Below are 22401 nucleotides of genomic sequence, written 5' to 3'. Positions count from 1 at the left end.
TAATCTTACCTCTCCTTTGGGCATTTGAAGAGTAGCATTGTGTTACCCAGCAACAGTTTTCATAGATTCCTAAACAAAATAGGATCTAGAATACTATTACCCTTATGAAGTGGAGTTGTATCTTGATTCTTTGACACAACTTTATGAATCCAGTAGTTATCTTCTTTGCAGCCAGGGCTAAAGTATATAGATAATATTGCCTGTCTTTTGGCTTCACCCTGAGTAACCTTTTGTGTTTGAGCCTTGTCAAAGGCTTATTGTAAATTAATTTCCAAGGGTAGATAAGTGTTTAGGTTGACTTTTCTCTCCTGCCATTTAGAATAACTAGAATAATTTTGTATGTAAATTGACACTAAAATTTTGTATGCTGATGACACTAAGATGTGGGGGGATGTGGGCGCACTAGAAGGGTGCAATAGGCTACAAGCTGACCTTGACAGGTTGCAACGGTGGGCGGATGAGAATAGGATGGGGTTTAACACTGATAAGTGCAAGGTGTTGCACATGGGGAGGAAGAACCGGCACCACACTTACAGGTTGGGGAACTCCCCTCTTGCCAGCACGGAGACGGAAAAGGATCTTGGAGTCGTCATTGACTCCACGATGAACATGGGCCGGCAGTGTGGGGAGGCAGTCAAGAAGGCCAATCGTACCCTGTCATGCATCCACAGATGCATCTCGAGCAGGTCCAGGGAGGTGATCCTCCCCCTCTATGCGGCACTGGTCAGGCCGCAGCTGGAGTACTGCGTCCAGTTCTGGGCGCCACACTTCAAGAGGGACGTGGACAATATGGAAAGAGTTCAGAGGAGGGCCACTCGTATGATCAGGGGTCAGCAGGGCAGGCCTTATGAGGAGAGGCTACGGGACCTGAACCTGTTTAGCCTCCACAAGAGAAGGTTAAGGGGGGACCTTGTGGCCTGCTACAAACTGGTCAGGGGGGATCAGCAGGTATTGGGGGAGTCCCTGTTCCCCCGTGCGCTGCCAGGAGTGACCAGGAATAACGGTCACAAACTGGCGGAGGGTAAGTTTAGATTAGATATTAGGAGGCGCTACTTCACAGTCAGGGCGGCTAGGGCCTGGAACCAGCTTCCAGGGGAAGTGGTGCAGGCTCCTAGCCTGGGGATTTTTAAAAGGAAGTTAGATGAGCACCTTGCCGGGGTCATCTGACTCCGGTGCTCTTTCCTGCTAAGGCAGGGGGTCGGACTGGATGATCTACCTAGGTCCCTTCCGACTCTAGCTACTATGAAACTATGAAACTATGACATGAACAATTCCCTTGAAAGATTTTTGACCCTTTTAATAACACAGATCACTTCTTAAATGTTGTTGTGATAGGACAGCTGTTGGCATATCAGTAGGTAAGGAGTCAAACCCCTTGGAAAGCTTGAATGTCTCCAAGTGAATGAAAAATAGGGCAGTGAATGACCTGAAATACTAATCTTATGTACAGCTAGTAAGATTTAGTGTCCTTTTAATTACTATGCCAAAAATGACCTAGTGTTAACTCCTAGATCATGGGATTACAATCTTGGGGTGGTCTATATTAAGACTGGGATGTTATTTCTTTTTCTTAAACGTGTCCATCACCACTTGCCCTGCTTTCTAGAGCCAGTGAATTAGCCTAACACAGACCCTTGTGTTTGTGTTCTTTCCCAGGATAGGAGAACCTTCACAGTAATGCAGTTAGTCAGAGGGAGGACCATCTTTTTTCTACCTGATACTTATTGCTATCTCCAACTCCTCCCTTCCCTTGCCTAGGGGAAAAGTAGCCACAATTTAAATTGGTTACATAGTATAATGAATGCATCTTCAAAACAGAAAGACTATATAATTTCCAAAATGATAATGTTTTCTAAGTGGATTTTATTGTGTCCATCATCTTTATTTTACTTTAAAACATTCTGAACTACAAATAAAACTTCTATGGTAATGTCTCTTGTAATAAAACAGTTGTAGTGAAATAGTATCAGTGCCTTTTAACTAAGAGATCTCAATTGAATATCAGTCTACTTGAATTAGAGGTCCATCAGTGTTTAGACAATGGTAAGGCTAAATGAGTGATATCGTGGCACGCAGTGTCTACAGAATTAATTGCAAGCAGCACACACCAAAAATTATGCTAGTTCTTTTTGCTGTCCAGATGCTACTATTCCTAGCTCTGTAACTAGATGGTGCTGTTTAATCATTGAACCTGAGAAAAACAATTTTGGATAGTTGCTATTCGATCACTTAGTTGGTTTGTCTCCCAGTGCAGGGTTGTTTGTTGGAGTGTATTATTCAGTATCTTGTTGGTGCAAGCACTGGGACTTGTTCAGTTTCATTTGGGAAAGTTTACAAAACCTAATAGGGTCCACATTCAGGAACTTATTTCGGGACTCAGGCTAAATTTTCTTCTGTTTCATTTCTCCCAATTAAATCCCCATAATTATACTAAATAAATTTGCTTCCTTCTTGGCATTTAACTTTTTCAAATGCATAGAAGCAGTTCTATGTATTTAGAGTTAATAGTGTAACTATATACTGTATTTTTATTTTTTAATATGGTCCATTCAGTCCTTGTTTTTATTGCTCTTTCTAAAGTTCTTATCAGATTGGCTCTACTATAGGTGCTGCTTCAACTATATTTGTATAGAAAAATTGTTGAATTTTATGATCCATAAAGCAGAATCTTGTATATATTTATTTATTTGATTTTCATGCTGCCCTTTCCATGTAGCTGTAAAATCCATTGGGTTTTTGGTTTGTGGGGGTTTTATATGTTTTTTGTTTGTTTGTTTTGGTTTTTTGTGTTTTGCTGGTATAATATATTACATCAAAACTAAATGACTGTGAGTTATTGCACAAGATTTTTTTTGTCACCATTGCTTTTCATATTAAATAAAAGAAGTATTTATGATCCAGAGAAGGAAGCCATATTTTTTCAAAAGTGAGGAAGAAATGATTGAAAGGCAAATCAGATGTTTGGTACCGTTGACAATTACTTGAGCAATGAAATTCACAAAAAAGCAGCCGGACTGGGCACTACATTTTGGAAACGTGTTATTTCAAGTCGAGCCAGGATGCTAAGTGTATGATGCAAAAAAGAAATAGTATTAAGTAATTTTTTCGCTCAAGCTCTGTTGTTTCTTCATATGCAAAAAGTAACACAGTAGGTGTTTGGCATATTTTGGTTATATTAAAATGAATGGTGTCTCATCTCTAAGTGACCTTGCACAGATCTTGAGTAAGAAAAGTGGGATTTATTTCTGTGAGATTGCAATCCACGATCCTTTGAAGAAATCACAATCCTTTGAAGAAAGGTTGGGGACTATCACTACTCTACGCAATCTCTCAGAAGAGAAAGAAAAAATATTTCTGCCAAGTCCTGTAGACAGGATAAGCAGCATCGTGTGTCTCACTGCATTGAAGGCTACGATGACAGCCAGCACACTAGCTTAGATGTTTGATTTTAGACAAATGGTTTCAGACAAATGGACTTTGTGCTGTGTTTAAATCTGAAATCTTTTGGGAAGCAACATCAGACTGAATTTTGGCCATTTTTCCCCAATTGTCAGATGAATTATTTAATGTGTTTTCCACTAAACAATTCAGAAGAACTATTTGTACATTGTGCAGTAGTATGCAAGAGTTTTTATAAATCAGATTGTAAAATGCAATTTTTATTGGTCACTTTAGCCAAAAAAAAAAGGACACTAATAATCTGCTTAGGTGCTTTATAGTGTTTGGCAAAATAATGTTTTTTATCACTGAAACTTGGGGAAATATTTCTCTGATTGTGACAGAACTATCCATGCTGGTGAAAAATGTTAAACCTATTTAAACTTTTAATTCATTTATGCTTTAAAATCTAGTTTGTTTTTCTGCTAATCTATTACTTAACCAAGATTGGGAAAATTCTTTGCCTATTCAAGCAATATCTTGTGGATAGTATTCTTACTATTGATGATTGTGTTTGATTGAAAATATCAGCTAATGAGTGAGCGTGTTTACACACACATTTACTCCAGCCTAGATTTACTGTGCAGTCAGGTTTTTTGGGTAGGTGTGTACACATGTGAGGACTATGGAGTAAATTTGCTCTCAGTTCCCTGCAATGGGCACCTGCTGCCACTAGGAGGAGCTCCAGACTCCCCCTTGGTGCTACCCCGGAGTCTGGAAAGGAGCACTGGTCAGGAGACAGCTGTCTCCTGGCCCCAGAGGGCTGCTTGCTGCTGGGGCAGGGACAATGTCCTCCTGTCCTGGAAGAAGGAAGCTCCTTGCCTTGACTCCCTGATCAGGGGCACAGGGCTTGGAAAGAGCTGCTGGGGAGGGGCAGGTCCCAGCCCCCATCTGCCAGTGAGGCAGCTAGCTGGGAACTGTCCTGGTCAGGGGCAGGTCGCAGCCACCTTCAAGCCAGGTGGGGAACTGTCCCCATACAGGGAGCTCCGAGCTCTTGCTCCACAATTGCAATTGTGATCCCAGAGTTGGGGCTAAGGAGCTTGTTCCCAGCCCCTGCTCCACAATCGTGATTAGGGGAGTGGGGTGTGGAAGCTCTCTGCTGCTGGGGCAGGATGACATTGTCCCCACCTGGGCACGCAGGGCAGGGTCTGGACAACTTGTCCCCTGCCCAGCTCCTGGGATAAAGGATCTCCCAGCCCAAGCTCAGGCTGGGAGATAAAGGTCTCCCAGCCCTGACTGTGATCTGGGAGCAGGCTTGGAGCTCCCTGCTGCCAGGGCAAGGGGACTTAGTCCCTGCCTGGGCTTGTGTGGCGGAGCCAGGCAGGGAGCTCTCCTGCCCCCTGGTGGATGGCTGATCAGGAGCAGATTTTGCTCCCAGTCAGGAGTCTACAGGAGTCCTACGTCACAGTTACTAATAACAAGTAAATTTGCTACTTGCATTTTGCACGTGGCAAATTTACTCGGTATTAGGGAGGCTTACTGCAAAGTAAGCATGTGCACATGCTTATTTCACATTAAACTATGCTAATGCAAAGTTAAGCATCTCATGTAGACGGGCCCAGTATGTTGTAAAGAAGTGGCTAGTTAACACTGTTGAACTGTATAGTTTATCATGTTTTGACTAGAGGTTTTTATACACCTTTACTTTTAACTGCTAATTACAATTTAACATTAAATTTATTCGTTGCAAGCTTTCATCTGAAGTACTTTAAATGCACATCACCAAAAAAAAGTTATACTTTCTTGAAACATTAATATTAGAGTAAAAGCCTATATCTACATTTGCAAAGTCTGCATGGTGAAACTAACTTAAAATAATATATACAGAATAATATACAGAATTTTTGGGTCAAACAAAAAGGTCACACTGAAAATACACAAGATTTTTGCTCTTGATTAGGCGCATTCAGTCTAACAAATTCCTAAAAAGACTTCCTAAATTTATTTGGTTAAAATCTGACCCCATGTTAAACAGAGAAAGAAACAGATGTTATATTTTGTATTCCACTCCATTTATTTGATATGTGAAAAATGTAGGCAGGCTATTAAATTATGTTTCCAGCAAGTGTCATCACAGTATTCCCATCTTTACAGTACCAAGAGGGTTTGCAGCTCTTTTCTTTGTTTTGTTCTATTTTTAAAGGCAGTTTATTGAGGTTTTTGCTAGGAACAAATGACATTGGTTTAATCATTTAGATAATAATACCTTTCACCACAAACATAAAAAAACTTAACACTTAAAATATCTATATCTATCTAGATATAGCTAGCTAGCTAGAAAGATAGATTGAGATATATAGATATATTGATTTATCTATATATTGATTTAGTCTTGAAGTTCCTCAGAAAAATTTAGATTTTTGCATTAGTTCGTCACCCGCATGCACGATGCAGTGAATGCACATGCATTTAGTAACCTGTCAAGTTAGGTTAGCTGTGTATGTTTAAATATCCTTCAGAACAAGCGTTGTGATGCAGGCTGCTCCTTGGAAGCTCAAACTTATCTGTAGCCTAAAAGAATGCTTATGATGGGGTTTAACTGTTAGAATGCATCTACCCTCTGGCTATACTGAAGATAAAATGTGTCATAGTGATGCTCAGATACTAGTTAATTTATAAAGCTCCAGAAAATCTGGTGACATGCTTTTGATACAAGCATAACGGATCCATTTCTGAATGTAACAGCCTGCATGTGGCTGACTAACTTCTTGTTATGATATCACTGGATGAAAAAATCAAGTTAATGGAACAGACTCGAGTCTGTCTTGCTGGTTTTCCTAGTTTCAAGTCACTGTCACCACATCTCTTAAAAATACCATGTAATCACTAAATAAGCATTGCATGTTTTGGACGTGGAAACAAGGTTTTTATATATAATATTGACTGCTTGTGTTGAAATAGTACCTAAAGGCCTCAATCACAAATCCTAGCTTGTGTGTGTGTGTTCACAATTGAGCACACAAATGGTCGTCACTCAAATAAAAATGGTAATCTGTTTTGAAAAGCTTATACATTATAGTTTATACAACATGTATATATAGCTTATACATGATACAACAGGTAGATACACCAGGTGTATAGGGTGGGTACAAGGTAACATGAAACCATTATATTTGGATACCCAGAAGGGTACACAGAACATCAGCTGCCTAGCTTTTTTAGGCACCTTGGCAGGAATGGGTTTTAAGATTTATTTGGAAGAGGAAAAGGGTGTCTTGAAAGAAAGTATGGGGGTCCCATGTAAGAACATTCTGCTTATGGAAAGCTTGTTTCACTGACACAGGTGAGGCTATATGTGATAAGTAAGTAAGATGAGCTAAGCCCTGAGGGGGTTTGAGTGTAAAGAGAAATAATTTGTGTTGCAATAGAAAAGGGATAGTTAGGGAATGGATGCAAAGAGAAGGGAAATAAAGTCAGGCCACAGACAAGTGTTCATTTCTAGCAGTAAGAATTTCAGAGAATTTCTTTTGCTAGAAAAATAGCCCAGGAGTTGAAGCATACATGTCTTTTAACCCTCTGGCTGGAGAGCTGTGCAAATGAGCTTTCTGGCCAAGGGGCATTAGAAGGCTGCTCCGTGGGCCACCTGTGCCCTTAAGAGAGCATGTTAATTGGCAGCCTGTCCTCTGCCCTGCTTGGGAAGGGGGCATGTTCTCAGTGGGCAGCCCCTAGCTTTTAAATCACCATGTGTGCAGCCCAGATGTGGTTGCTGATTGGCAAGAAGAGGGAAAATTTTCTCTGCAGGGTTCAGATCTTCTATAGGAAATCTCTCTAACTTCGGTGAGGAAAAGCCAGATTTCTTCCACCAGAAATCTCTTAAATGGTGTATGCTCGCTCTCTTTCCATGCCTGGAGAAGGGCGTTTCTCTTGGCACAAGTGGCAAGCCAGGGAGTTGATTTTTTTGCAGTATTGTTTTGAATAGCTATAAACAGGGAAATGTGGGCATCCCAAACAGGAAGAGGCTGCAGTATCTAAGATTCAGGGTAATGAAAGTATAGATCAAATTTCAGTAGTGTGTGGAGATGAAAAGCTAAATCATAGAGGTATTATGCAGAAGGTGTTATCTAAAACTACTACACAATTTGCAAATTAGTGCTGATTTATATTTTCCACTTCAATTTTACACATTTTATTCATATAGTTAGTTACCTTTAGAATTGTTTATGGGTACGTTTGGAGGTTCAAGTCTTAAGATTTTACTTAAACCCTGGCTGAATATTGTGGAAAGTGTTTCAAATTTGATGCCAGCTTTTCTAGAAATTTAGAACCATAGATCCTACATATTAAGATTAACACAGTGCAATTGAGCTTGGGAGCTATTGTCATGTTTTTCAAAAAAATTATTTTTCTGTATAAACTTTGCAAAGTGTACAAAATGTACTATATACTACTATAAACTTTGCAGATGTTAATGTGAGGGTTTCTTTTATTTTTTGGTTTAAGAAATATCCCTGCTCTTTTTGGAAATTTTTTTTTTCTTTGTGGGTTCCAGTTCAGAAGATAGCAAAATTAACTTTCATAGTTTACGTGGCAGAGAACATTGTATTGCTAGCTTCTTGGCTTCCTGCTCAACTTGATACCTGTTATGAGCAGAGAAAGCATCCTATTCTTTGAGATATGATTTAACATATACTATTTTCCTCTCATTTCTGTGAAAAGTTTTCTTGTAGTGATCCCTAGTGGATAATTGCAATCCACTTGAAATGTAGATGCTATAAAAACCAGGAAAGCAGACCATATTTATGATGAAAAAATATTTTATACAGTAAAAAAAACCCCTTGTTTTTGCATCAAGTGGATCAAAAACGCTTGTCCCAAAATGAGATTTCTTTTATTCCATGTATTAAAATGGTTGGATTCAGTAAAAGTATAATGGTCCTTTTATGAATGTAAAAGAAGCCATACTGCAATATTGAAAGGGACTTCAGAAATCATTCATTCCTTAGTGCATGGATGCATGAACAAGTTACTACTAGGTAAAAAGGGTGGAGACTTACAGTGTGTTAGATACTTCTGGCAACTGCCCACATGCATGTTCTAACTACAGTGAATGAAAGTTAACTTGTGACATTTGCCCCTCAGTGTGTACCTGGGCATCCACTGTTGACATCCTGAATTCCAGTCCTCATTTCACTTTTTTATAGTAACATGTTTCTGTGTGCATGTGTTTTTCTTTGATCCTTGTTTAAGAGTCATTAAATTTAAAGCAAAAAGTTCTGTACCTAAAAATAACTAGTCAGCATTTGACTAGAAATAAACTTAACAAGCAAAGGAAAATTTCAGTGCATCTTTCCTAACTTTTTAGCTGTCAGGAATTTCAGATTTGTTTAACAACATGGCCATTGGAAATGGATGCTTTGTGAATAAGCCATTTGCAGAGCTGTGCACTCATAAAGCTTATTAATTTATCATTGATGAGTTGGAGACAAGTAAACCCTGTTATTCCTAGTACCTTTGATCTTTTTCTCCTTACCGATAGAGAAACAAAGCTTCTACTTCTGATTTGTCAAACCCCTGAATCCAATTCCATATTGCATTCTGTTCTGATTGACGTTAATGAAAAGGCAGACCTTGATCCCAGGCATCCAAAATAAAGATTTATCTTGATGCCTAATGAAAAACATGAAGAAAAGGAAAGCACATTGGGTATATAGATGTGACATATATATTTTTACATAAGGATAATTCATAATTCTTGGACTTCTGTGAATGTGGGTTGGTAGAGGTATATGGCCAACATTGACTGGAACAATTCTGATTCTGGAATTTTCCTTAAAATGGAATATATATGCTGTTACATATTTGTGTAAAATGAACAGAGATGGCATTTAGTATTTTACCACCCATGTGGCTTTGTAATGATTTATAAGAAAGACCCAAGCAAATTTTTACCTGAATTGTACCTATTACATCAGAAATAGCAATGTGTTTTGTAAATTAGTTTTATTCAGTAGGCAGCCTTCCTTTTGCTTTTTACAGTAACAGTTGTCTGTCAAAAACCCAGCAGTCTACAGCTCATGATAACATGATGCAGTGACATCTCATAATAGAGGTGCTAAAACAAAAGAAGGAAACATGAATTCTACTGCAGCTGGACCAGTCTGAGTTGGGAATCACTAGTATAGTGCACGACTACTGAGATATTGATTGTTTGCTATTTTTAAAGATGGTCTAAATCATTATAGCGTTCCATGGACTTTGATACTGAACATGGTATTTTTTTTTAAAAAAGGGAAAAAAAAGGAAAGGAAAATGAAAGTGTGGGTCAATTGGAAGGTCAGTTAACCTTAAATGTCCTATTTAAAATTGCATTGTACAGCTAATGGTGTATTGTTAGTACACGAAACTTAGAGGGTTATTCTTATCTTTTCTCTGCTAATGTACCTATATAAGAAGAGGTCTTCCTTCACTGTCTTATTTCACTTTCAGGTTTTCAAAAAGCTGTGTTTTAGTGTATAAGATCTCACTTTATTGACTGATCTATTTACCAGTGTATTTAAATGGAGCAGTTTTACTTATCTAGGTGGATTTTTGAGAGCTTTTGTTCCCCTGCTGCTGATGTCCAGTGGTGTGGCTGCTCTAACTTCTAGGTGATAATTTATTGTTACAGGAGAAAAATGGTCTTGACTGCTACCTTGTAAAAATTAAAAATAAGAAAACTCAGAGATTTCATGACAATAGTGTTCATATAATATTGTCCCCAGGAGGTTCAATAAAGCATGTCATAGGGAGGAAACCCACTGTCCCTTCATTCCAGGGATGTTAAGATCCTTGGGGAAATTCCATGTGTACTGTATTACAATTCAAATGTGGTAAGCCCACGTAGGTAGGTAGAGTGCAAGACTCTTTGTCATGTCCAGGTTGCCTGCCTTCTGTTGCTGAGGCCAAAACCCTTCTTCCTTATTGATTGCAAGACTAAACGGAATTAACTCTGACAAAATCATTTATTCAACTTCCCATGGGGATCACCAACATAGTGAAGCATTATGAAATCTCTCTTTGAACATTCCCCCTAAAAAGCTCAGTGATCACAAAGGACAAAACTGGTTAAGAAAGCATGACTATCAACTTTGCAGTACTAATGAGAGTGAACAAACTGGCTGTTGGAAAAAAGTACCTGGGTATCCTTAAAAGGTTGTAGGGTATGTAATGAAACACCTGCTCCTGAGGGAGAAGTACTAGCCAAATTAAAAGGAATTAAAACGGGTATTATTTTTAACCATTTAGCCATCACTCCTGTAGCACTCCAGTGACTTAGGAAGCAAAGGTCACAAGTTCAGTGGTATTCATTGCCTCAACCGGATTCTTAATTAAACAAATTTAAAGTTATAAAATCACAATAAAGTCAAAAGTCCCACAGTTTTCATTCACAGTGTGTGTGGTAAAATACAAGCATCAGAAGTAAGTAAATCTTAGTCTTAAAATCTTAGAAGTATTTTTCTAAAATATATATCTGAGTTCATCAGTAAGCCAAAGGCTGCTGAAATGTTTTTGGCAGTAGTCCCTGCTGCCTCCAAACACAGCTGAACAAACAATCCACAGCTTGCATAGGAAGAAAGGCCAATCAAGTAGGAGGGCAGTAGGGGACAGTATGGGAGATTGTGTCCCCATGAGACACGCACAGACTGCCACCTCTGTATTTACATAGACTGTAGGAACTGTGTTTAGTAATTGATTGATCCCATGGCTAGGATGTTAAATACCTTTCTAGTTTCCTGTGTACATTAAAGAACTAAAATGAATTTAAATATACTTTCACAATGCACAAACATTTTAACTAAAGAAGAATTCAGTGTTAGAACCCAAGCCCTTTGGCTGTTGACCTTGTTTATATAGAAAGAAAGATGAATCGGCGGGAGGGACTGGACATGTAGGAAAGCTCCATTGGAACAGGTTTATTATAACCATGTTAACGATGTGTCAGCTAAGGTCAGATGGGTCTTTTTGATTTAGTGACTTTCGGCACATATTTGCCTGTCTAAGCTAAATGCAGTCTGTTGGGCTTCTTTTCTGAGTGATTAGGTGTGCATGGTGTTGCATGTGCATGAGGTGAAATGATTTTTGAATAGCAGTGTCTGAAGTCATACTCCCAGCTTGCCTTCCCTTGTGGCCACTGTATCATAGGCTATAAGAGGTAGGATAAACTTGACCACCATTCAATTTGGCCTCATGTTCCGAGTCTGCAAGGTGGAACACCAGTAGCACCCATGTTCTGTGACTGTTTGACACAGTTTACCTTAATTTTCCATGGAGTAAATTAGTATTAGAAACTTTGATTTTTGACTTTAAGCAACTTTTTCTATCTCTAGATAGTTTTTCTTTCTATAGTTCCTCCTGCACACGAGGGACTACATCTTCTGCAGTGGGAGATTCCAGGTCATTGCCCATCTTACCCACAAACAATAGTCTGCTGCCATTGTTTTTGCTTGTTTTGGGAGGTCATAAAGGAGCACCTCTGTGTGCATCATTCATTCAACAAAAGAACCCTAGAAACCGAGAAACAATATTTTAAACTGCTCTTGCTCGAAGTGTGTGCAGTCTCCTACTGGCAGATCAGACAAACCAGAACCAGATCACTCTTACCCTGGTTTAGTGCAACCAAGCGGTGGATCAGTATCTAGCTCCTGAGCTGCCTCTCTGCGGACACTTCTTCTGCACCAGCAGTTATTTTAGAGAGGATAGGAAGGGACCCAGTTCCTTTGGCAATTCAAGGTGCAGGTCACTTTTATATAATCTCAGGTAAGAGATTTAGGATTCTTTCTTGGGCTTTGTTCTCCAACTGTAATAGTTCTAAGTCTCATACTGGTAAGTAGTACCAGTATCCAAATGGACATTGAAAATTACTTTAGACTTCAGTGATGACATTGTATTCACTGGCACAGATTTTGGCACTCAAACTTTTAGTTACCAGTTGTCTCTTTCTCAGCATCAGTGTGCCCTTTGCAGTTTCAAAGGGCATTGTAGCAGTGGTTGCACTGGAATTCTCATTCCAAAACTCTTCTTGTGTCACCTGATCTGTCTGGTTTTGGTACCAGCCTCTGTTTCGGAGCGTGTGACAGAGACAATCTATAAACCCTAGTTTTTCAACTTCAACAGTACTAATACATCAGTTACTGTGGATCCAGACCCCACCATGTTTAGAAGAGGTTTGCTGTTTTTCTTCTCCAGACCACAGTAGAAGTTCTTCCATGCTTTACTATTTCTTTCTGATAGTTTTGCCAGAGCCAAGGCTGGAACTTGTACCCAGACCCAATATTGAGCGACCTGATGTCCTGAATCCTGACTGGATGCTTTTGTTTAAAGTAACTGCTTATGTGAAGTGCAAACCATTCTCCTGCATAAAAAAAAAGTCTTCCACCAGGCTAACATATGACTAACATAAAATGTTTTCTCTTTGCATGTATTCAGCAGAAACCTCTGCTTTTGACTGCTTCAGTACTGCCAGTACCAGACTGGTTACTTGCTGTGAACCAGTCTGCCTGAACCCACTGCCTGAGGTGCCATCACTGGATTTATGGGACCCCTTTTCTTTCCATAGCAGCTTGCTGTCTTTTGTCACCTGTGTGATGGTTGTTACCTCTACTGGAAGGTTGGGTGAAATTCAGGTCCTCTACCTACTGTGTTCCTTAAGAACAGAGACATACTTGGCTTCATCCCAAGGTCCTTCCCAAAATAATTTCTGATTCCCACTTCAATTAATTAGCCCAGCTTCTACTTCATTTCCTCCAAATCCTCATTCTACCCCAAGTAATTCAAAATTGCATACCCAAAATTGGGTTAGGGCTTTTCATTTTTATTTGGACAGATCCTCTTCAAGTTTGTGGCATTAGCAGAAAGGGTTAACCGATGCCCTGTAGCCAGCCATCCAGTAGTTGCCCATGTTACCAGGAAGGATTATCTGGGTTGTTCTGTAATCCTCTCAACCGAGATACAAGCAGTCTCTTTTGCTGCTTTGAGTAATATATCAATATTAGAAACGTGCACAGTTCCTTGTACAGCACTAGTCACACATTTTATTTCTGTTGTTCTTTGATGCAAGTTTTTCGATTTGGTGCCAGGTTTCAGTTACAACTGTCCTGCAGTCCCTCTTTGACTAGGAAACCATTTCTGATCTCCAGGCTTTGCTGTAACTAAATGTCACCTATGTAGAATGTAATCTTTGTGGACTGTTGCTCAAAGAAGAGATCATAGTTGCTTATTTTGGTTTATGTAGATTCCATGACCACTTCCTTTCTAATATGGAGTTCTGCTGATAAGGGATTCTTATTAGGGAAGGAACTGAGTCCTGTTTGAGGGTATCCTGTTCTTTTCATGTGTGGCTACAGTCATTGTGATAGCCTGAAGAGGGCAGATGGACACTACTATTCAAAGAGAATCCCATTTTGAGCAGGTGGGACTCAGGTATCCAGCTTGCATTAAATGCCAGTTGGATTCCTGTCTCCTAAATTCCTGGAAAAAAGAATGGTTACCCTAGAGCAACAGTAGTTCTTTGAGATGTATTGTTTACCCTGATTCTACTTTAGATGTGTCTGACACTGTGAAGATGTTTTAAAAACCACGCCTATTATCCTTTTATTTATTTATTTTTTAAATCTTGACTCCTTCAGATTTGCTGTAACAAGATCACTTAGATTTCAAATATCCAGTAGGGAGAATATCAGACAGAAATGACAGTTATATGCCCATCTCCTGCTGAATATCATTTGGACCTGGGTACCTGCACTGTTACTTGTACCTTTACAAAACAGAAACAAGTGCAACCTGCTGCATTAGCTTCATGTTGCCTATGCCAATCCATCTGAACCTTCTAACTTCCTGTATAGTTACTTATAAATGCCAGATCTCCTCCGTCATCACTCTCCTGCCAGTTTCAACAGGCATGATATTTAGGCAATTCATTCTTTCCACCAGCATATTTAATTATTGGGTCTCAAGTGCTAGGTTTTATCATGAAGGACCATCCCAGCAGCTTTAGTGGGGATGGGGTAAAGATCAGGCAGTGGAGGAACTGCTTTCTGGACAAGAATGAGATGTGAGCTGATAAGCTCTTTTATGTCAATTACTTTTCTGCCTGGATAAGAATTTTGTCATTCCTCTAGGAATCCTTCTTTTCCTCAGTTCTTACAGAATCTGTCCATATCAGATGATATTGAGAGATGCTAGTAGGGCCAGGAACAAGCACCACATTAAAATCACCTGGACTAATGTCTTCTGTTCAGTAGGAATGCCAAACACTCAAATACTCAGAAATAACCAGCTATTTAAGAGGTTGCTGCAAATTCTTCAGATCCCTGCCCTCTCTGAAGTCAGTGAAGTATCACCTTTGTAAGGAATCCACTTACTGTTTGCATTTTCCTTTTGAGTTTGGTTGATAGGGCTGTGGCCTGGGGGAAGATTGGCTCATACTGTACAGTTTTCTCCCACTATATGTTGAAGAGCTTCTCAGTTTGTTAAGTCTTTGAAAAATATCTTCACTGTTTGTCATTTTTCAGATTGCCAGCCAACTTTAAATAGATTTGTAAAAGGACAGAAGTTAGCACTAGAAGAAGAAAGATAATATTATATGCACTTTATGATGCACGTATATTGTGCTGTAGCCAGCATCACTATCTGTGGTACTTCTTCTTCACAAGTACCATCTTAAAAAAATATCATTCACCTTCCTTCAGAGCTTGGCAGTTACTTTTTCAGGATTATAATGATGGTGATCATCATCATCATCATCACCATCATTATAGTAGTACCTAAGTGCCAAACAAATCATGTCTCCTTATGCCAGGCACAGTACAGTGCAACGCCATCCTTGTCACAAAGTACTTGAAAGAGACCCAGGATGGGAGAAGTTTTGTAACACAGATTGAACTACATAACAGTAAGTTTCATGCTCCACTTTCTGTGGGAGGGAAGGGGGATAAGTATTGGGTAGTTAAGAAGGGATCAAGTAAATGAAAAGAAAAGGAAAGGGGTGAGAAGGATAGAGTAAGGGAGAAAAGGGTAGGGGGCAAGCGTGGAGCAAACAGGTAGTAATCCCAGAACAGAGCAAGTCTACTCAAAAACATAGTTTTCTGCATGTCCATAGGTTTCTGCTTCAGCTGTTCCTACATCTGTATCTGATCCAGATTTCTCTCTTTTTTTTTTTTGGCTGTATTTTACCTACTTTCCACTAGTGCTTTGACTACGTCTGCAGCTGTTCCTGTCACTCTGCATCCTATTGATGTTCAATTGATCCTTTTGAATGGGCTTTTATTTCTTGGACAATCAGCTCCCATATATTCAAGCAAACAAATAGGAATGTGTGGGTAATGGCTATACTCTGCAGTGGAGGCCAGTGTGTTGTGGGCAATAGGGTGCTTGGTTTGCACTTGCCCTATTATCGCTGCCCTCAAACAGTGTAAAAAAGCAAAACCCTTTTGATCTTAGGAAGCAGAGCCAGGAATGAGGATGCTGCAAAGAAGGTAGCTTCATTGAAACAGAGCAATAAGGAAAATAGTCTTTGGTGCTTGGATTGGTTATGAGCAATTCTGTATTGCTTTAGGCAGCAAGGACGCTGTCTTTACATCTACAAATATTTATAACTAAGGCTGAATGAATGTAATGTTGGTGCTAGAGAATATGCTTGCTGCTTTACAGTACTGCTTTGGCTTCATTCCAGCCTGCCAGAAGCAACTTCTTTAAAAACATCATTGGGCATTATAAAGCCATCTTTTTAGTTGCTACTAAATGTTCAGCACTTTTCTTGACTTCATGCCTTCCTTTTTGTTTTAAAACAATTAAATTAGGAGAAGCCATTTCTGTCAGAAGCAGCCAGGAGAAAAGAGAAGGACCTAGTATCTAAAGAAATAGAGAAGTTTCGTGGATCTATTCAGACCTTGTGTCGGAGTGCACTTCCGCTTGGGAAAATCATGGACTACATTCAGGAGGATATGGATGCCATGAAGAATGAGCTGCAAATGTGGCAGTATGAGAACAAGCAGCATGCTGAAGCTCTACAAAAGGAGCAAAAGTAGGGCAAATTTGAGAAGGGAGTGCTTAGGAATAAAGTTGGTTTCAAGCTATCTGAGGCGACTGTTCCAGATTGCTGTTTCTGTATTTCCACAGGCAGAGCCAATTTAACTTAGTTTAAAAAGTAATATAGTTTGTGACAAATTTTACTTAAGTTTTGGTTTTAACCCAAGTTTTAATCTTTGTAGGTCTTCCATTATGGGAAATGAGTTATGTGGCAGAGATAGAAACATCTGAAATGCATAAGATCCATTGTGCTAGACACTGTGCACACGCGTGTGCACATGCACACATACACTCTAAAGGCAGCCTCTGTTCCAGAGAGCTTGCAGTCACCATTTCAGCCAAGTAGAAGAGGTGGGCAAAGTAGACAAACAGAGTAGTATGTACTGGGAGGGTAAAATAATCACAAAGGAAAATAAAGCTTAACCAAAAAGCAGTTTGAGCCACAAAATTATTATTAGCCAGTGAGCCATGTAGTAAAACATTGGGCTAAATCTTCAGCAGTATTTTTTTTGTTCATTTTCCCTTTAGGTAGCTCACTCTAGACTTTCTCTCTTTTGGGGAGGTTGGGTACAATTTAGAAATTCTTTGAGATTTCCAAATACTTCATGTACTATCTGTCTCAGAGGCATGGGTAATGCAAAACAGCCTATTTTTTTCCAAAATGTGCCTTTGTCTTTTTCAGCATCACTGACAGTGCTGTGGAACCCTTAAAAGCAGAACTAGCAGAGCTGGAGCAGCTGATTAAGGACCAGCAAGACAAGATTTGTGCTGTGAAGGCTAACATTTTAAGGAAGGAAGAAAAAATACAGAAGATGGTTCTTAGCATTAACTTATCGTCAAGAAGATGAAGAAGAGAAGAATGAAGCATTGCCCCGGTTTATATTTCTACCAAATAAAGACAGTAAAGGAAAAAAATAAAGATAGTAAGAACAGTGACTGTACAATTTCATATTCTTACATTCTACTCACTTGTGAGGTTGGTTTTATCAGTAATAAGCTTACAACAACTTGGATATTACAGAACTGTCAACATGCCTATTTTGAATATGTCTTTAGACAGAAGCTGCTGTTATTTGGTTACTTTCTACTTCCAACACATTTCCTCTCCATGGCCTCTTTTTATAAATATCTGCAGTTTATACCTTCATGTTTCCCCCTGACTCCATCCATTTTGGGTGATTTTGAACAGGAATGGAATATCCTGTTGTGAGAAATGTTATTAGCTATCTTTTTTTGCAGAAATGTCTGAAATCCCTACAAATCAGATGGGTCTGAAATACCTTCCACTATTTACAAGTCCTAAAAAGAAATCTGTAAAAGAATGCTTATTGATCTAGAGCTAAAGCTTTGTTTAACTTACAGCTCCTTATGTTATCACAAGGGTGATGTCATATTTTCATAGCTATCGAGGAATATTATTAGGAACCATATAAGAAACCATACAAGCATCACCAAGCAAGGGATCAAAAGTATTTTATCTGCACAGGTGTTAATTCCATTTTTATTGCAAATGTTCATTTGAAAAGGATTAATTTAAGCACCCATTTCCTCCCAAATACATGGTCATATAAGTTTTTATACATTAATAATTCCACTGATCTTTAGTTAACTACAGATGTCTGCAGTGCTTTTCTGCTGACCTCTCTAGTGCACTGTATGTAAGGGCCCAGCCCTTCCAATTCATAAATTGGAAAAAAACCTATTCAAATATTGCATAAATCATTGCAATAAAGTCAGCAGAAATATGGAAATTTCTAGTGCTGTACAAACTTTTAGGCATTTTTTTCAAGATTTTTTTTGTTTACAGTAACATTTTATGTTCCCATTATTTATTGTGTACAACTACCAAACCATTTTGCCTTTTTTGTTGAGAAATCGGCATTTTGTGGCTTGACTTTTTTTTTGTATTCACTGCTGCAAAATGTGATTTACTATACACTTTCAAACTATGGATATCAGGCTACAGAAATTTTAAAAAAGCATTGAGGATTTAAACAGTTCATTGCATTGTTTTTGCTAACTGTGGACTAGAATGATGCCTTTAGCTACGGTCTAAATTGTCCATAGAACAATGTTGTGTGTGAGCACTTTCTAGCTTTAAGTTATTTCGATTCTTTACTCATTTTTCTCTTGATTGACAGATTCCTCACTATAATGAGAGTTTTGACGTAATATCTTAACATAGTACAGTTGCTTGAAAAGAATATTCTCTTTCTAAGGAATACTACACGATTTACATTTTTTTTTTTTTTTTAGTGACTGGTATAAACAGGATAATCACATTAACTAGGATGCCATAATGTTTTTCTGAAAAAAAGCTGTGAAAAACTACTTCATATGATTTGGAGTTCAGGTCTTTCCTTATGATGAGTCCAAAAATGGAGTTGGGCTAAAAGAAAGTAGGACCAAGTCATCTGTTTATGCTAAAACTCTGATGCTTATGTTGATTGGTACTTGGAGGTCAGTGTCTTAGTTGTTTGGTTGCAACATGGTTTATCTTCAGACTTTCCCTGTCAGTCTTCAGGATTGCATGTATGCTTTGCATCATTTGTAAATATGGCTAGGACTGTTTGTGCAGGACTCGCACTCATGCATTGTATGCGAGTAAAATTGTACAAAGTAGAATATCAAATTGTATCAAAAACTTATTTTTCTTTTATATAAAAATCATTAAAAATGATCACCTATTTTTCTATGAAGTGTTTGGATTGTAGAATTCACATTTTAAAGACTGATATGTAATAGTCAAATGATCTTTCCGGGGAAAGAAAGTGATATCCTTTTTTTTTTTCAATCCCCTTTGGGGAAAAAAAAATATGGCAGCAAAAAATGTGAATTGTTGTTGGTCTGATAATACCTTCACTGTGCTGCATTACCAGTAAGTCATAACAGAGAGATTCGTATTTATCAAAAATCTGCCAAAGCTTTAATAATGAAGTTTGTTTGACAACATTTTATGTTAGATGCAAATGTTTTTATTAAACAGATTGTTGGATAGCGGCTGGGTCTGGTGGTCTACTGACAGTTGATTGTGGCTGTCATGTTGAGATTGAAGCTCCCTTTCTTTTGGAGTTGGGATAACTACAGAGGCTGATTACTTAGCCCCTGCAGAGCTTGACTGACTCATTTTCCTAGACCAAAGGGAACAACAATTTACTGCCTATGCATTCAGTTACATCTAAGCTTCAGTTGCTGTATGGGAAGGAGGCTGTGATATGTGGTTTTGGTGGAGGTGTAGAGGAAATAGGGGAATTCTAAAGGAATAAAAAGAGGATTATAATCTGTATTCTTTATAGCATATGGCCCAGTGCTCTGTGCTTTTGAAATATTGCCTTAATTTTTTATTTCAACACTCAGGCTTGTGTAAAACAAAAGGTGATGCAGTAAAGCCTGCATCACTGATAATGTCCAGAAAGGAAGGAATGTGCATGACTTTACAACTGTGGTCCCATATTCTGCTACACTTCAATATTTGGCTACTTACACAATGGTACAGAAGCTGCTTCTCCTTTTTTTTTTTGAGGGGTAAGGAGAATTGGGGGATAAGTTCTTTCATGATGCATGCATCACACACAGGTCATGACTGCCTAGTAGGAACTCCCCAAATTCAGAGCAGTTTGTGCTAGCTAGTGAGCATTGTGGCTCCCTTGCTGAGGGGCCTAGCATGCTCTTGTCATTCCATCATTGAACAGGTTTATTTCCAAACACAGTCTATGAAGGAATTTGGGCTACTACTGTTCTTTGCATTGATTGTCCAAGCTGTTAAGACATCTCTGTAGCATTGTTGAATGTAGCATACCATTTTTAGTGGAATCCAAGACTTTTCCCCATTCAGCATGGTCAAAAAAGCTCCTTGTCAGGGATTCAAGTGCAAGGTGCGGGGCTGGCAGGTGGCTGCTGTGACTCCAGCTCTGGCCCCAACCCAGGCTTGGGGTTGGAGCTGCAGCTGCCACCACTGCAGTATTTTCTGTATGGAGGGGTGCGGGGGGGAGTTGTGGGCCAGGGCTCAGAGTCAGCCTGTGCTCCATGCTCTGGGTCAGAGCTGAGCTGAAGCTGGAGCCACAACTGAGGGTAAGCAATGGTGGGAGAGCAGGGGCTGCAAGTCCATGGGGTGCAGGTGCCAGGAGTGTGCAGGCACAGGCAGAGGGTCAAGTGGCAGGGGGCAAAGTAAGGGGGATGCGGGCATGAGGGGGCAGGGGGAGTAAGTGACAAGGGGCAGGCATCAAGCCACTTCCCATGCTGCCTGCCACTGGTTGCCATGCTGCAGTTGGTGAGGAGGATGAATTTAAGCTGACCCCTATATAATTTTTCATGCATAGAATCTAAGTATTAGAAGTTCATCTTAAATTTGAATTTATCTTGCCCCTGCATCTTGTTGGCTGCTCACCTTGACAGTAGGCATGGCTGCAGGGCATCTAAGGCACTGAGCAGGACAGGGCTGAGGAGCAGTGCAGCCTGAGGAAAGCTGCAGTGTTATGGGGTGGGGCAGGGGTGGAAGAGCAGCAGGGGGGGTCCTTGCTGGGCCAGGAGGAGCAGGGTTAGCGGGGGTCATGTTGCCCTGGGGTATCAGGGTGTGGGGTGAGTAGGAAGCTCCTGGGGTGGGGGCAACCTGGTGTAAAACTGGCTGTGGTCAGGTAAGACTTTGGTTGGTATTAAATCCCTAGATTTGAGCCCACCCCTTGTTACTGCTGTCCAGTGCATTGCTGTCCAGGGCTTGACAGAAGAGTTGCATTTACATTATATAAAACATCCATCAGTAAAGAAAAAGTTTGGTTTTCAGTAATAAGTTTGCAGATTGTCAATTAAAAGAAACATATGGGGGGTTGACAACCCTGTACAGTCAGCTTAGATACTGATGCCTCCAGCCCATTTAATATTGGTAGATTTGACACATCTGCTGACCTGTAAGTGTAAATGTCACTATCTTCTCTTGGTAAAAAGCACTTAGGATGAGGAGAAATGCCAAAGGCTAGAAGTTGCGTCTTACGTCCAGAACTGAAATCCTCTCAAATCCTGCTGGCTTGATGCCTAACACTGGAGATGTTTAAAATCCTCAGATAAACCAATTTCTTACATTACAGTTTTCTCAGGTACCTACAAATTTGCTTGTGATTTTTTTTTCTGCTTTAACAATACGGAGCAGTTGAGAGCCTACCTTTTGGTCCATGCTGTGAACTCCAACAGCTTTGGGGCGTTGTAAGTATTACTTTAAGTTTTTTTGTTTTGTAGAGAGAATCTTTAAATGTTGAAATCACTATCTGAAAAGAGTGAGGACGTGGCCTTGTGCATTATGATATTTGATATCCACTAAGAAAATGAAGCCAGACTATCCCCAGGACCCATTAGTAGATATGACTAAATTAGAGTCCATGGAGCAATGCCAATTTTTGCACTAAAATACTAACCATACAATTCCCTTGATTTCCAAGGGCTGTGGCTGAATGGACACGTGCATCTTATCTTGCAACAAGTGAAAGACTCACAAGCTATGCCAAGGAGTGTTATATTAGCAGCAATTGGCTTGCAATTAATTTAAAAAATTCTTTGCTTACCAGTATTGCTTCCCAATAATGTCCATTTATTATATATGTATGTGTATATGTATGTATATGCTGTTGTTTGCAGATGATTCCTTTCCTTTCAAATATCTCCTTAAAAAACAGACTTTGTGTTAGGACTTAATAATGTGCTCAGTATCTTTTTCAGTCTAGGGTTGCAACTCTAAGCTAAGTACAGACAGTTAAAAAGCCCAAGGCTGAATTGAATCAGTCTTCGCAAGTTTGTCTAAGTTGCGTAGATTGAACCAATAAGCAAGTGAACAAAATGTTCACTTTTGATTCCAGAAATGCAACCACATGTCTGCAGTGGCCCAGGCCAGAAGCTTGTGGAGGGTGCTACAGCATGCCTCCCTACTTGGCTGGAGCAGACAGCTTGAGCCAATGCTAACTGCCTACCCTG

General features: G+C 39.5%; 1 protein-coding gene across 5 annotated transcripts in view; it reads left to right on the top strand.

Annotated features, from left to right (window-relative positions):
• The window catches only part of IFT54 (intraflagellar transport 54), a 64971-nt gene extending 45528 nt beyond the window's left edge, over positions 1–19443 (top strand). For 4 of the 5 annotated variants that reach the window (XM_090044985.1, XM_090044986.1, XM_090044983.1 and 1 more), the window contains 2 exons: positions 16215–16438; positions 17126–19443. In XM_090044985.1, the coding sequence (XP_089901111.1) occupies positions 16215–16438; positions 17126–17291 (390 nt within the window). In that variant the 3' untranslated portion in view covers positions 17292–19443. Of the gene's footprint in view, positions 1–15214; positions 15308–16214; positions 16439–17125 lie in introns of those variants that run through there. The other variant, XR_016441995.1, reaches the window with a different exon arrangement.
• The last annotated feature ends 2958 nt before the right edge of the window (positions 19444–22401 follow it).

The sequence above is a fragment of the Crocodylus siamensis genome, chromosome 4, assembly GCF_052110815.1.
Source record: "Crocodylus siamensis isolate JL-2025a chromosome 4, ASM5211081v1, whole genome shotgun sequence".
Taxonomy (NCBI): Eukaryota; Metazoa; Chordata; order Crocodylia; family Crocodylidae; genus Crocodylus; species Crocodylus siamensis.
The sequence above is the reverse complement of the archived record's forward strand: the minus strand, read 5'-3'. Positions and strand labels throughout refer to the sequence as shown.